The sequence below is a fragment of the Buceros rhinoceros genome, unplaced genomic scaffold, assembly GCF_000710305.1.
Source record: "Buceros rhinoceros silvestris isolate BGI_N320 unplaced genomic scaffold, ASM71030v1 scaffold14287, whole genome shotgun sequence".
Classification (NCBI taxonomy): Eukaryota; Metazoa; Chordata; class Aves; order Bucerotiformes; family Bucerotidae; genus Buceros; species Buceros rhinoceros.
In genome coordinates, this window is record NW_010424066.1 from 100 (window position 1) to 16032 (window position 15933).

Sequence of the window (15933 nt, forward strand, 5' to 3'; positions counted from 1 at the left end):
ATAAGAACTGTCAGCCATTGGAATAAACTTCTAGGGAAGTGGTGGATTCCCCAACGTTGGACGCTTAACATTCAGCTGGTCAGGGTACTGGGCCATCTTGTCTAGACCATGCTTTTGCCAAGAAAGGTTGGTCAGATGATTCTTGAGGTCCCTTCTGACACGGTATTCTGTGCTTCAGTGTTGAGGTAGTTTAGACATTGGGTTCTGTTTGGGCAATTTGAAAAGTTTCAGTCTGTACAAACAGAATTTATTTTTGTGGCTTTTGCTATAACAGTGTTTCTTTTAAAACTTAATTGAGTAGTCATTTCTCCGAGGTCTAGGAGGTAGAGGTGACATGACATTGGTATGAAAATGATTTTGGCATTTAATGTTACTGTTACAGAACAGAAATCTATTTTTAGCAAACTCATGCTTGAATTCTTACTTTCTACACAGACTGCATCCTCAGCTATTAAAGGTGCTATTCAACTGGGAATAGGATACACAGTAGGAAACCTGACATCGAAACCAGACAGAGATGTCCTTATGCAAGACTTCTATGTAGTGGAAAGTGTCTTCCTACCAAGGTAAGGACAAGCCTATTCAATTTATTTTCAATTGAATTTCATAATTAATCTCTTAACTAGGTATTTCAAACAAGGATTGTTTTCCCGGTCTAACAAAATGGGGTTAGAGTAAGTATGATGTATGAGAACCTGAAAATTATTCTGTCTTCATGTTGTCATTGAAAATGGAAACAGGGAGAAAACCGCAAAGATCATGCGTTAGCTGAAGGTTTGAGACTTATTGCTTCTAGAGAAGGAAAGTAATTGTGACTCTTTTAATTAAAGTAGCTGTTAATTACAATTGGAAGTGATTTGCAATTAAGTATTGCAGTTAATTAACATGCAATGAAGAATGGTGTCCAACATTCACATTTGTTTAATTTCTAAAAACTGAGTATAACACTTGCCATTTTGTTGAGGTGTTGTCAAAATTGATGAAAATTCAAGCCCTGCAATGTTAAGAGTAATATTAGAATTTGCACCACACTATAAAATTCTATCCAGGACTTTAACTTGTGACGATGCTCAGCTCCTACTAGCTGACTACAGGTTGTGTTTTTTATTTGGCCACCTCAATTTGTATCGCTACCAAGCTAATGGTATAGAATTTGTAATAATACTGTTATGCTGGTGAGAGAAATCAAGGTCATACTCATTTTTGGTGTTCAGAAACTGAAGTACAGTGCCATGTAACTTTTCCAAGTTACATTTGCTAGGAACAAACAAACAAAGATTTAGGAAAAATGTATTTCAAAATCAGGATGACTTGCTCTGTTCAGTGTTGTCTGGGCTCTTAGAAGAACTAAGTACCAGTAGTGCCCATCATTTCCATAAGGACATGCTACATATGCAGTATACCCTGAATTTGGCCATTTTGGAGTTTTTAAAAGTTTTTTTCATGTGCAGTTTGAATTCTACTTTGTAAACTGTTTCTAATAACATTAGTAATTTTTAAGAATTGTAAATTAATAAAACAAAATTAAACTGACAGTGTACAAAATAATTCCAGGCACTTTAAAGGTGGTCTTCTTTCTCGTGTAAATTTGCTTGATTCAGCGCCAGTTTTCCTCTGAACTGCGAGATCCTACCAAGAGAAGAAAATTTTTCTTATGTGAAATGAGGCTTTTATGTTATATTCTTTAGTTCCTACTAACTGAGAGTATTCCTATCCTTGTTCTGGTGCTAACCATATGGTTTGTATACAGTTTTGTAGACTTTCTGCTGTAGATTAGGAAAACATATAGAAGCTAACTATGCATGTGTTTTCATACACTGCGATCACAAAGTTTGTGTTTGGAAAAAATCCGAATTACAGCTGAGAAATTTTCCTATCATGTAACAAAGTTTTTACTGGTCTGAAAAACAGAGTGAGGAGGAGTGAGCCATCATATTTGTGAAATGTCAGTGATGCGGTCTTCTGCAGTTTGTTTTACTGTGATACTGGCTTTGTTCACGGAAATCAAATGAAACATGCATGCTAAAACTGTTTTATTACATAGGACTTTTGGAAAAAATCTGATCTCTGTCTTTTTTTAATGTAGTTTTAAAGGAACAAGTAAAATAAAGTGGTTTGTAGTCCATTGCATTGCCTATGACTTCTCTTCCATGGAACTTACATGCATGTACACTCAGAAATGAGATTCCTCTGTTTTGGTTTGATTTTAAGAGTGAGCTGAGAGAGATCCCGTCTGGCTTAAAAAGAAAACAAAGTTAGAAGAAATAGCCTGTGTGAACTACACATAAAATGTGTAACATTAAATTTATTATAAAAGCTTTAGTAGCAGCTAGACAGTTTCCTACTAATAAATAAATCAATCATATGAGGAAAATTAGACAAATGAAAGTAATGACCAGAGCAGCACAGCTTGCCTTTTTTTTTGGATACTTCCCTCATAAGCAGAAGTATGTAACATAGTGAGTCATCTTGACTGTAACGAAGAACCTCTCTATAAAGAGGACTTGCTTGTAACCTTCTCCATGAAACTAAAAATTGGCTATCCATATCAATCCATTAAAACTATGATTTCTTCTGGTAATGTACGTACATTCCATATTTCAACTCCTTCCTATGTCCCAATGTAACATGCACATTCACTTATCTACAGTGGTTTCAATGCAAAGTGGTGTTAGTTTGCATAAATTGTAATAATTTAGGATTGCACATGATAATACAGGCTTCTTTCTTCCTAGCTGAGAGTGTTGGGGGCATTGATTCTTTCTTGATGGCATTGTGAGGATCACTTCTGACTCGTTTATAGGTAGCTTTGGTACACTAGTTAGGGACAAAGAGCTAGTGTTGCATGTTCTTTCCAGATAGGGCTCCCAAGATGTACCTCGGTTGCTCTTCACTTTTTTCTAGGATGGTACCAATGTGTGAAAGCAGTATTGTTTAAAGTCATTACTTTAATGGCTTTTTTTTGCTTTTGGATTGGTTTGGGTTGAAAGCAATTAGTTGAAATAAGTTACACCAGCAGGTCCAGTGGGCCAGCCCCTACCTGGAAGCATCCTGGAGCAAGCCGAGATCAGGTAAGTTTTTTGACAGGTGTCTGCAGTCGGAGAACCTGACACACTGCATGTGTGGTGCTGAAAGCAGGCATTTACAAGCAAGGAGCAGCCTTTTTCCATTTGCTTTGGGTACACATAATACAGCTGCAACTCCAAGCAGGCTGTTAGCTGCACTTCCCCCTTCATTGTGGCCAGTTCACAGCAACCTGCCTTCTCACAAGCTGTCCTGCTCTACCTTCTACCCGTGTTTTCCCAGACCTTGCCTTATCTGGGTCTGGCAGCGAGGTCAGAGGGCAGCTGTTTTGCACAGTCATAGGCACACCTGCTGCTCTGACAGGAGCAGGACTGCTGTTATGGTGGCAGTGATAAAATAGACCTGAGCTAGTAGAAATGCAAGGAAATGGCAGCCTGCACACCAGAGAGCAAAATAGTGTTATCTGGGGAAAATAGTCAACCGTTGTTTATAAATTTTATCAGTTGCAGAAGGTAAATAATCTGTGTATCTCTCACCCCTTGAAGTAAACCTCGCCAACATCTGTACTTCAGCTTCAGTAACCATAGCAAAACATTTCTAGCAGCGTTCAGGATTCCTGAAGGAGTGCAAAAAATGCCAAGGGAAAAAAGGCGTCAGTTTAGTCCTGAACGTAACTGCCCTGCTCCTTGTGGGAGCTATAGATTTAAATCAGGAGTAACTCCACAGATTGCAGGTGCAGAGTTACATTATAACTGGGTTAAACTGGTCAGAGTTTAGCCCAGTTTCATTTAGGTGTTCATTTCAGGAAGCGACTCTGAGTGAAGTACAGGTATCTCTGTACAGGGGCTAGATTTGAATTGCAGAGGTCTTTGATTTGGGTTTTACGTTGTAGTGGTGGTGAAGGTGAAAAAGTGTCTTTGTCACTTTCTGCTTCACACTGTGGCATCCCCATTGTTGTCCCTTTCTCTTTGGGCTGCCCAGGGGTTTCTAGAATGTTGCCTTTGGAAACTAAGTGAGGTATTACTAGGGACTGCTCTGAAGGAGTTCATTGTGAACCACCATCCAGGCTGAGTTTAAATGGCGCTATGCAAATGTGCTCCATGGACTGAGAAACAAATGCAGTCTGCAGTGACCCAGTTGATTCTGAAGGTACAGTGTCTAAAGTATCCACCCGGTTATCTGAATAGGGTGGAACCGCAGGGGGGAACTATGCCAAATAACCTTTCTTCTGGCTTTTAAACACTGCTTTGGAAACTCAGAAACAGAGTTGCTTACCTGGTGCTGGTACTGCCGCAGCAGTGGCTGGAGGATTCGCTGGGAAGGTTGTGCATCCTGCCTGTCCTCTCTACACTCCATCATATGACTGACTTGTGTGGGGCATATTCTACCCTTCTTGCGTTATGTGGTGTGCCCCGACTTCCTTGGTTGGCGCTAGTTGATTTCTTGGTGGCACATTTTGCCTCCAAATCAGTCATTTGTGTAATGTGATTACAGCAATGTTTTGACAGCTGCTTGATTCAAATGTGGATCTGGCTCCTTGTAATGTGGCTGTGGTTTGAAAGGCTCATTGCTGAATTTGTAAGTCAGGCAGTGGTGACTCAGGCTGGACACTGGGCCATGGGGCCATGCAGCTGCCTGTGAGTTGGCAATGTGAGCAACTTGCTAGGATTTTCCAGCAGGTGTATACTAAGTAGGCACATTTTCTACAGTGATGCTTGAGAAACTGAATATAAGTTGCTTTATTCTATCAGCTAACTTGTCACTCGTACAGCTTCAGAAATGCAGACAATTTGGAGCAAGACAGTATATTTTGGGCTCCATCTCTTTTCCTTTTCTTAGATGGAGGCTGCCGCCAAGCACAGCTGTGAGTTTGACCTTTTTGCAGCAAGCTGTTATCAGTCTTGTGCACTTCCCTTGTTAATACGCTTAATTTTTCAGGGTCTAGACCCTACAGATTGAACACTTTCTGTGGTTTCTAATTTAACTAGTAAGTCTGTTAGATGCACCCTGCAGCTACAAGCATTTGTACAGTGAATTGACTCAATTTCTTATATTGTGATGCTAATAAAAGGTTTTTCAGTGCTTTCTGCTATTTAATGTCAAAAGCTTAATATTGTAATATGATAGCATTTGGATGAAAGTCCAAATAAGAGAAGTAAAACCTTGAATGTATTTTAACAAGTCTGTTTTACCCTACATCTAAAACTGAAGTGTGCTGTTTGCTGGTACATGTTTGAGGTCTGATTTGGAAAAATGAGGAACACTGACACTTGCCCTTGCAAATATCTTTGTACCAAACCCTGTATCATAGGTTACCTGGTGGGCTAAGTAATGTGGTTATAATTAAAGAAGTATAGACTGCTCTGCACTCTCTTTGTTAATTGTACTCAAGTGTTTACACTATTGCTTCGTTGTTGTGTAACTTATGCCACTGTATTTGTTTCCAGTTGGGCAGTTTCACAAGACAGATAAGTGACCTGAAGCCTTTGATAGAGCGCTGCTGCTCTTGGTGCTTCAGTTGCAGAGATGCACAGAATGACCCAAGTTCTGACACACTTTTTATGGTTTGTGAATAGAGTGATAGCACAGATTAAGATGAAGTAATTTCTGTTTGGAGAATGAATAGTATTTGAAATACTGTGGCAATAAAAGCAAAAACATGTTCATTATGAGTTACTGGTCTTAGCTACTTCTATTACTGTCAAATTCTTGGTAAACCTGTGATAACCTGAATACTTGTATGGTTATGTAGACATACTTAAACTATTTTTAAAGTACTCTGAGATCCCTTGCTTTAATGTCATCTCCAGTTTGCAACTTGGATAGAGATTTTAAATGCATTTTGATGTATTGTAGAAGAGCAGCTTTATCCAACAACAGTGAAACTGAGATTGGATATTCTTATTTTTTAATATCGGGAGCATTTAATTTTGGATTTTAAGATTTTAAAGATTGCTTTCACAACTGATAAGGGTGTTCCTTCTCATCACTCTTCCTACAATACATACAAGAAAGATATACATGGGCCCACAACTAAAGCACGAATATTTCTTTTATTAACAGCTACATCAGAGTCTATTCATGTTGCTCTGTGATGAAGGCTTGCTACCAAGAGATGCAGCTAGCCTTCTCCACCGCTTCAGATGGGTGTGCTGTCTCCTGACTACATCCTACCAGAGTGAAGCCATAGTAAAGAAAAGGTGCCAAAAAACATATCTGGGTGTCTTGTTCAGCAAAATTCACATGTGGCTAGCCATTACATATATAGTTAGTTTTAGTTTAATATTTTTGATATTGCACCACCTACTCTTAGAAAAAACAACCCTCAGTATTTACTAAGAGACAGGTTAAGATGCACATACTAGTCAGTTCTAGATGTGCTTGATTAAAAAAAATGTATATAAAAATTTAACTATTAAAGCAAACTCACATAGTAAGCTTAATCTCTTTTTTTTAATTCTTTTTGTTTTTGTGGGCCTTGCAGCTAAAGTTATTAGAAACCTCGTAAGTTAAAATTGCTTCCTAATCTTTCCAAAGCCTGTATTGTTTGTCATAGCTCTTGTACAGAGGCTTGAATTCCTCAAGATTGCCAGAATTAAAGCTGGTATTAAAACGCCTTATTTTTCTTGGTTTTTTGTCTGGTAGGCCTGTGCTCTAAACTATCTGAGAGGAAAATTGCCCAATTACCTCCTTCTCTTAATAAAGTACACTTTCGTCATATCCAAAGCTCTGTTTTATAGATTAAGCTTTTTGTCAACGTATCATGGGTATTTTTCTTGTTCAACTTCAAAGACATAACTATCCCCATCAAACTCCGTAGCCTGATTAAAAATAGTATGTAAATATGTAGTGCTTTGCACATACACTTTAATCCAATCAGAGTGAAATGCACTTTGAGAAAACAGGAAGTACATTCTGTCGAGGTAATAGTGTAGAAGGTGAATTATTTCTTGTTTAAGTAAGATAGAGATGTATTTACATCAGGCGTTCTGTACAGTGGAAACAGTCTTTTTCAGGTAAGAGTAAGGACATACTAAGTGACAAGGAATTTGAAGGTTTTCCATTACTGTAGTAGATTACTGAAATGAGAGTGCTTTTTCTGTTAAAAGTAGGAACGAAAGAACCTTACAAACTTTCTCCCAGAGGGGTATCCAAGAAAACTTAAATTTCTATCAAGCTTACTTCTTGAATCACTGAAGAGCTTACTGTTGGGATCCTGTAAATATTCTATTAGGCAATGAAGCTGAAACTAATTAGTATGTTTAAAATAGACTTTTGTAAAATGGATTTCTTTAGATGATTTTACAAAGGATAACCAAACCTGTCAGCATAGTGAAATTGACTGTCACATCTGCAACAAAGTAAGCTCGTGCTCTAAATGCATAGAATTGCCCTCTCTGTAGATGCTGTTTCAAAATAATTACTCCTTTTTGCTGTTTTCTGGAATAAATCTCCACTTGTTCTGCATTACTGTCCACCTGTAGGTCCAGCATTGGTTATTTTACTCCATATGCACATGTGAAATCCTTTAGACCCATGGCATTATAGCAAACCTATTTTCATTTCAGCCTGGTGAAGTTCCAACACAGTGCTTGTTCTTGTGTAGTAAGGACATGTAATCTATTTATTGCTTTCAGAAAAGACATTTTTGAGTAATGGCTGCAGGAAGCAGACTTATAGGGCTATTTACATTCTGGAAGGTAGGACTTCTTTGTAAAGTTTAGGTGATTAATTTTCCCTGACAATGATGTGACGTTTCAGCAGAGAATGCTCTGTTTTATTCTTGTCTGCCTCTTATAACAATTAAATGCATTTAGAAGTATGTCTCCAGGTTCCCACTGTAGCTGTATATTATTTCTGTGGCATCCTTATATTGCACAAAAATGCAATGATATGCATCCAGGTGTACAAAACTTAGTGTCGGGCAAGACTGATAGTGTTCTGAGGAGCTGAAGGAACTGCAGCTGAAGAACATAGAAGAAAAAGCATTAGCCAGTCTTTACCGTAAGAAAATCTGCCATCTTCAGCCTAGTAACTTCATCTACTACTTCAGCTAGTACTCTGCTGATTTCCATTGTTTACTGTATAATGGAACAATAAAATACATGTGGATTTGATTGTAATACCTTGGGGTTGTGAAATGGTAAACTATGAAGTGATCAGACAAGTTCACTAGCCTCCACTAGCTGTTAACTGTATGATTTAGCACTCCACAAAGCAGCAGTATTCTGATGTCTGTGTATGTATCCTTGGTCATCCACAAACATCTTTTTGTCATTTCCAGACAGAAATCAGGTAGGTTTTCACCTCCTTTCATATTGTTTTCAAGAGTCTGAAGTATATGCATTTCTGGAGCCTTGTTCACCAGCTCACACTGTTTAATCATCAGCATGTTGGGTTTTGGTGCTATGCATGCAAGGGCAGCTAGGTGGGCTGGGTAGACTTCTGTCATCAAATTACTATTAATGGAAGTGGACATTGATAGAAAAAGCATTAATTATACAGAATCACAGCTTTTGAAAATTTTCATGTTATTTAATATAGTTTTTGCAGGAATGTTGCTTGGAGTTTATTTCTTTTCATGTCTGTGTGAATCCTTAGCTTCCTTATTTATTTCTTTTTTTTATACTTTGGATATTCTTATTGCTAAGCATAGAGGTACATCCTGCATTTCTGAATAACTTAGTTAGGGTTAATGAATAAAGGAGTGCTGGAAGAGCTGAGGTTTGGCCACTGTGTGGCCACTGTCTTGGATTTAGTACTCATATATTTATCAAATATTTCAGAGGCCATCAAACTTTGTCTTAAAGCTGTTCTTGTTTGTTTTGAAATCATAATGTAGAACTTCAGTCTTCCACATAAAAGCCTTATTTTATTTTCCATCATAAATGAATCCCTAGGAAGTTTAAAATATTTTTTTTCCTTCTGACAGCATTTTGCTGCTGACCTTTTCATTTAGCTTAAAACTTGTACTATACAACTTGAGACTTGTACAACTGCAGCCTAAAAATGCAGTGAGATAGTAATTATTCAGACAAGGAAGAGAGCTAAGGAGGCTACAGTGATTTTTGTTGTTGTTCTTGGTTTGGGTTTTTTTTTCCCCTTTAAGAAAGTCTATCTTTCAGGCTGGTCACTGTAGTAGTCTTTGTCTGTGCCTCTTCTAGTTTGAATCTGTGTCTTGCATATAACTGCATACCATTTTCCAGAATTCCCCAAAGAGTCCGTACCCTGTGTTCCTATTTAGCTAACTGAGCATGTGCGTTAGTGCAGATTTAGGTTGAGGTAGGGTAAAATACATGACATGACAGACAGAGAAGCAGAAAGCCACTTGAAGGTCAGCAAAGCCAGAACGGCTTCCCAATTCTGGACTGTACTAGCAAGAAAGAAAGAGATACCATAACTGTAGTTAGTCTGCAGAAAGACTAATGCTGATGACACTATTTCTTGCGGAGCCTATCAGTGTTTGCTGGCACCAAAAAACATATGTAGTCCTACCTTGTTCCCACTGCTCTGCCCATGTGATTCTTCCCTCTATGTTGTTCTGTCCTTATTATCTGACTTTCTTGCAAACCAGTTCAGGTCACCAAGCTCATAGGACGTTGTTTTGCTGCGTTGACTTTCAAACTTTTTGCAAGCACTTACATGAGGTGGGGGTGACCCTTCCTGTGTCGGTAAGCTATTAGACTGGTTTACCTCAGAGGGGTATCAGATATTGTAGCATTAGTTTAAGCCTGATCTTTGTGCAAATGGATATGGATGGTGAAAATAGTAATTTCCTTTAAGGCAGGAGAAAGAAACAGAGAGAACACTGCCAGAAAATTCCTATTACACAGATTAATGGTGATACAGGGGGTTATCTTAATTTATGACTCTTGTCTCCAAAGGCTGATGTTTGCGTTAGGCAGCTTTACACTAAAACCACCCGCAAGAAGAAAGTTGCTAAAAATTGCTCAGTAATAATTTGGTTTGGGTTTTTTTTGTTTTCAGTGAAGGGAGCAATCTCACCCCTGCTCATCATTACCCTGACTTCAGATTTAAGACGTATGCACCTCTTGCCTTCCGGTATTTCAGAGAACTTTTTGGTATCAAGCCTGATGATTACTTGGTAAGAGCTTGCAGTTTTCCTTTGAGTTACAAAAGGTTGTAATGTATACTAGTGACCAAAGAGAATGTTTTAATGGTGTCCAAATGGGTGTCGAATTTTGTGTGTGGAATGGTCTACAACTACTGAATATTTTTAGTGTTTTATGAAAATTTTAATTCTTCATCTTTGAGACTATTCCTATAAAAAACTACTCTTGCTGTAAATAGACTAGAGTAACAAGTATTACTGCTCATTCAGGTCTTTTTTTCTAGAGAAGTTATAGTCACCACTCATGTGATTTCTACCAGTTCAGTTCTAGCAGAGTGGTCTTATGTTATTTATGTTATTTATTCACTTCATTAAGTAAGTGTTTGTCTGCAAATGTTACCATCTAGCCTTGAGAAAAGTGTGAGGTGAACTTAAACATTTTAGAGTACCTCCTTTGTTCTCTGTATTTTCTAGTTTGAAGACTTACTCCTTCTCAGTAGTCAACTGTTTAAATGAGAAAAAAATTATGTATTTGCTGCTGTCGTAAAAGTGTTTACTTGGTAGAACCGCCTTCTTGCAGTGCCAGAGACAAGGATCCACTATTTTACTTCTCCTGTAGTTCTGCCTTTGGAAGGATAATGTGAAAGCAAAGTGCTGGATTGCTTTCTAGATGTTTGCCTCGTGTCCAGTTTGCCTCGTGTCCAGTTTGCCTCGTGTCCAGTTTGCCTCGTGTCCAGTTTGCCTCGTGTCCGTCCACCCGATAAATCAGAGTTCCAGTACAAATTAGCAGGTTTATGTGAGATTTTTATTAACTTATTTTGAATGAATTTTTAGATATTTTTGTTCCTTTGTTGATAACTGATTCTTTAGAACCAAAAGAATTTGAAAGAGTTTGAAGGAGTGAAAAAAAAAAATTATTAAATGGTGCTGAAATGTTTCTTAATATATTACTTCACTAACTTCTGTGGTGTTCCAGTATGTTACAAGGGGTTTTTTTCCTTCTTGGACAATGAGCCTAAAAGCAAAACTTAGCTAGTTTTGCTTTTATTTAGGTCAAATAAGGTTGTCTGATTTTTACTCCTTTTAATACTACGTATAGATTTTGTTTCTGACCCTCATGACAATAGCTACCTACAAAACCACATCATTCCTTTAGAAATATAGATGTTAGTAGCAGGGAAGTGCAGGTGGGCTGGAGTTTTAATCACAGGATCGTTTTAGGTTGGCAGGGACCTTAAAGATCATCTAGTTTCAAATTCTGCCCCTGCCATGAATTAGGGACACCTTCCACTAGACCAGGTTGCTCAAAGCCCCATCCAGCCTGCCCTTTAACACTTCCAGGGCATCCACAACTTCTCTGGGCAGCCTGTTCCAGTGCCTCACCACCTCCACAGTAAAGAATTTCTTCCTAATCTAAATCTACCCTCTTTTAGTTTAAAGCCATTGTCCCATGGACTATCAGTACATGCCCTTGTAAAAAGTCCCTCTTCAGCTTTCCTGTAGGCCCCCTTTAGATACTGGTGGGCTGCAATAAGGTCTCCCCAGAGCCTTCTTTTCTCCGAACTGAACAACACCAATTCTCTGTCTTTTATCATAGAAAAGGTGCTCCATTCCTCTGATCATCTTTGTTGCCCTTCTCTGAACTTGCTCCAGTGGGTCCATGTCCTTTTTTTGTTGAGGGCTCCAGAGCAAAACACTCCAGGTGGGGTCATACTAGAGTGGAGCAGAGGGGGAGAATCATCTCTCTTCACCTCCTGGTGCTTCTTTAGAGGCAGGCCAGGATGTGGCTGGCTTTCTGGGCTGCAAACACACATTGCTGGGTCGTGTTCCTTGTCAACCAACACCCTCAAGTCCTTCTCTGCAGGGCTGCTCTCAATCCACTTACTGCCCAGCCTGTATTTGTGCTTGGGATTACTGCGATGCAGGTGCAGAATGTTGTACTTGGCCCTGCTGAACTTCATCAGGTTTGCAAAGGCCCACCTCTCAAGCCTGTCAAAGTCCTTCTGGATGGCATCCCTTCTCCCCAGCATGTCAACTGCCCCATATAGCTTGGTGTTGTTGGCAGACTTGCTGAGGATCATTCAGTCCCACTGTCCATGTCACCAACAAAGATGTTAAACAGCACTGGTCCCAATACCAATCCCTGGTCTCCACTCTGACATCGAGCCATTGACAACAGCTCTGAGTGTGGCCATCCACCTAAGTCCTTATCCACTGAATAGTCCATCCACCAAATCTATGTGTCTCCAACTTAGAGATCAGATTGTCATGCAGGACAGTGCTGACATTATGTAATATGTTGTTTATCTCCTTTTATGGACTTGATAAAAGATGAAGTATGCAGGCCATGGTGCCAGCTGCTAAAAAAACCTGAGTAAATATAGTAAATAGAGTAAAGCCATTTGTCACCTGCAAATTCTGTTCCATATAAGGAAGCATTTGCAGTATCATAAATTAAATATTATAGAAAGACCTCTTGCTGTTGATAAAAGATTTGTGACGACTCAGTTCAGCTACAAAATAAGTAATCCCTGAAGAAAATTCCCAGTAAAGCAAATTGTTGCAGATTCTTTTTCCTCTTGGCACGGAGAAAGACACTAGCAGCAACTGGAAAAGCTAATTTCAAGATTGTGTACCTTCTTTCCTTGAAAATGCAAAAGCAGATTTTGTTCAATGAACAGGTATTTTTGTGAAATATAGTTGGAATTTCAGTGTGTGTTGTAACTGGTGCCTGCCTCCTTTAGGGTTATACTTGCTCTGCAAGCGTGTTAGATTCTGTTTCTTTTGTTCCTGATTCCAAGTGATCATCCCTTTGCAGTCAGAGCAGATTGCAGTCCCCTGCAGTCTGGAGACAGATGTGATCAAAGGGATACTGTGATCATAAAACAAAACTATCTTTAGTTTGGAACCCATTTCCCAAAACATCTGGTTATTGCTCCCAATAGCATGTGTCAGGGTTCTGGCTGAACAGACAATCTTCTTTCTGTGAAATCTGGACCTGTCATGTAGTGACAGTAATTCCAATTCAGAATCCAAAACACTGTACTGTAACAATATGCCAAATGATGGTCCAACTGTGGCTGAAGGAGAAGGGAAGTGAGGAGAGGAGCAATTACAGCAAGCATATGTGACTTTACACTGTTAATTTGCAATGACAAAGCCCAGAGATTTACAGTTTCACCTTTTTGAAGGCAGTTGAGCGGTAATGCACTGTAGGAGTCAGACTGAATGATATGGCTAAATACAGTTGAATAGCTGATAGAATTATGTTGTCACTGAAAGCCTCATGGAGTACTGACATTATGCAAGGAAACTTCTCGATCATAAAGTAATTGTCAGGAGCATAGGGCTTTTCTTTCTTTTCAGTTTTGATTTAACTTTCATACACAATTGTCCAGTCAAAATTAGCTGTGCTTTTTGTAAAGCAGCTCTTGGTACGTCGACTTACTTTACAGGAATGAACTCAATTGTAAAATTACCAACTCAGTGTAGTATAATAAGGCTATAGTGTTTTATTGAGCTTTAATGTTTAGGGTATTTGGTTTCAGCTGCTTACAATAATGACAGTTTTTCATAAAACTTTATGTATTTTGTCAAGAAAAACACAGGGGTTGCAGTACAAGTGGTGATTTGCTCTCAAGGTCCGTGGTATTACAGGCTGGCATTGCTGTTCTACCTGTGGATGATTACAACTAAAGGTTTAATAAGAAAGGTCTCTCATATTAATGGGAACTGGGTGAACTGGAGAAGCAGGCAGAGAAATAAGAGACTTTTTTAAAGCATGCAAAAGTCTCTTAAAAATTGCAGGTGTGGGAAAAGCCTCAACTGGACACAGGATAAGAAAAGGCACTAAGGCAGTGATTTGAGTTCATAAGAAGCATACTTCTTTAGCTCAAGTGCTCACAAGAGAACACATTTATTAGATTTTCTTGTATCACTTTTCTTTGCTGTCACCATCCACTGAAATCAATGGCAAGACTCCAGCTGAATTTAATGAAAACTGTTTTCAACAAACAAAACTGTTTTTTCTTGTGGAATTGCTCAACTCATCTCAGGCAATGACCAGTAAACGAGATATTTGTTACTGAAACAGTTACTCCTTTTGTTCTGAGAAGACTAGCGGACATACTGCACTGCTAAGAAAAATTCCCTAGTCCTTACACTACTCACAATTCATGTCCTAATTCTATTTCTTTCAAAGACTGAAGCCTTAGAATATTGGACTATACAGTAAGTGTCCAAGTGAGTAAAACTGAAGATATGTAACAAAGGAAAAGAGTGTGTGAATGAAAGTTTACTGATACTATATTTTAGACAAGCTCTTGAGGTTAATATAAACAGATTTTTCTGTGGTTTTGAGCTTAATGTTTCTTCTGTTTGAAGGAAGCATGAAGTGTGAATTACTGGAGATTTAATAAAAGTACATTAGCCTCTGTGTGCAATTAGATTCTACTAGTAAGGAATATTCCTTGGTGTCTTTTTCCTCCTTAATGTGTTAGCAATTGTTACTGTGTCCCTGTGGAAGAGAAAGCCTGTCTAGAATCTCTAATAATCCTCCTAAACCAAATTTTTCCTGCTTATTGGTATTTAGTTTTTCTGTTTCCATCTAGTTTTCCATCAGAAAACTATATTAGCAGCTATACTGAGATTATTATTCTGATGGTTCTAACCCTGATTTCACAAAATGGGATTACCTGTTTGTTTGTAGTGAGAAACCTCTGCTCTCAGAATGCTTGTCTAACAAGTTCCTGTACCTGTTTCATAAATGGCTGTGAAGAGTGAACAGTTGCAGTGAAAATGTCGTCTTAAGGCTTCTGACTCAATTTGCAGTGCTGATGGTGTGGGCATGGACTCTGTCCACTTGAACCATTTACTTAATTCCAGGGAAGGTTCACCAGTAAGTTGTGAAAGGGACCATATGCTCAGCTGCCAGCTGCTTTTCATGGTTGTGCAGCATGTCCTGAGCAGAGTGGTGTGTAACAACTGCCCTGCCAAATCTCAGCCAAACTGCTACGATGCAGCTTGCTGCACAGTAGTAGAGGTTCTGCAGTTTGAAGACAAAAAAAGAATCTCCATGATTCTCCTGCGCCTATCTGAACATGTAATTCTTTGTATTAAATTTGTTTGAGTAACACGTGAATTGACAGTGAAAAAGAATGTTTTGTCTCTTCCAGTACTCAATCTGCAGTGAGCCTTTAATTGAATTATCCAACCCAGGTGCCAGCGGGTCCTTATTTTTTGTAACTAGTGATGACGAGTTCATCATCAAAACAGTTCAACACAAAGAGGCTGAGTTTCTTCAGAAGCTCTTGCCGGGTTATTATATGGTAAGTAACTGAAGACTGCACTTTACCTTCATTTTTCCTGTTTCATGTCTGAAGATTCAGTTTCATTTGTTGTCTTTTTAGTCTTTCATTGGCTTTATCTGTATTTCACATTTTTTACATTTTTTACCTTTCAACGTTGTACCCCATTCACATCAGAAAGAATAGATATAAATCGACAATATATTTTAAGATAATAATTTCTGTTCCTTTAGCAATCAAGGTGAAGCTGAATGTCTTCTTATTTGATACCAAACTTTGCTTCTAATAAGATAGTAACAAAAAAAAGGTTTCTAAATTTCTAATTCAACTTTTTTCTCCATTTTGTGTTTGTCTACCCTCTGCATTTCACTCAGAGTGGACACAGAAACTAGACCGGTCAGTTTCACTTTTGTTTCTAGACTACTTCTGATTTCCATTCTCATGTGTTAAAAGAATGATGTAAAATATTTTTTCAAAATTTAATTTTTACATGGAGCTTTTGAGGGCTAATGCTAAGTCAATTGCATTGTT

The 15933-nt window shown here is 38.5% G+C and overlaps 1 protein-coding gene across 1 annotated transcript in view; it reads left to right on the plus strand.

The window, feature by feature from the left end:
• Positions 1-435: 435 nt before the first annotated feature.
• LOC104487894 (phosphatidylinositol 4-phosphate 5-kinase type-1 beta) overlaps positions 436-15933 on the plus strand; it is a gene marked incomplete at its 5' end in the record, with an annotated part of 35796 nt that continues 20298 nt past the window's right edge. Inside the window, 3 exons of the mRNA XM_010140657.1 lie at positions 436-566; positions 10012-10129; positions 15271-15423. Coding sequence (XP_010138959.1) covers positions 436-566; positions 10012-10129; positions 15271-15423 — 402 coding nt within the window. The remainder of the gene's footprint in view (positions 567-10011; positions 10130-15270; positions 15424-15933) is intronic.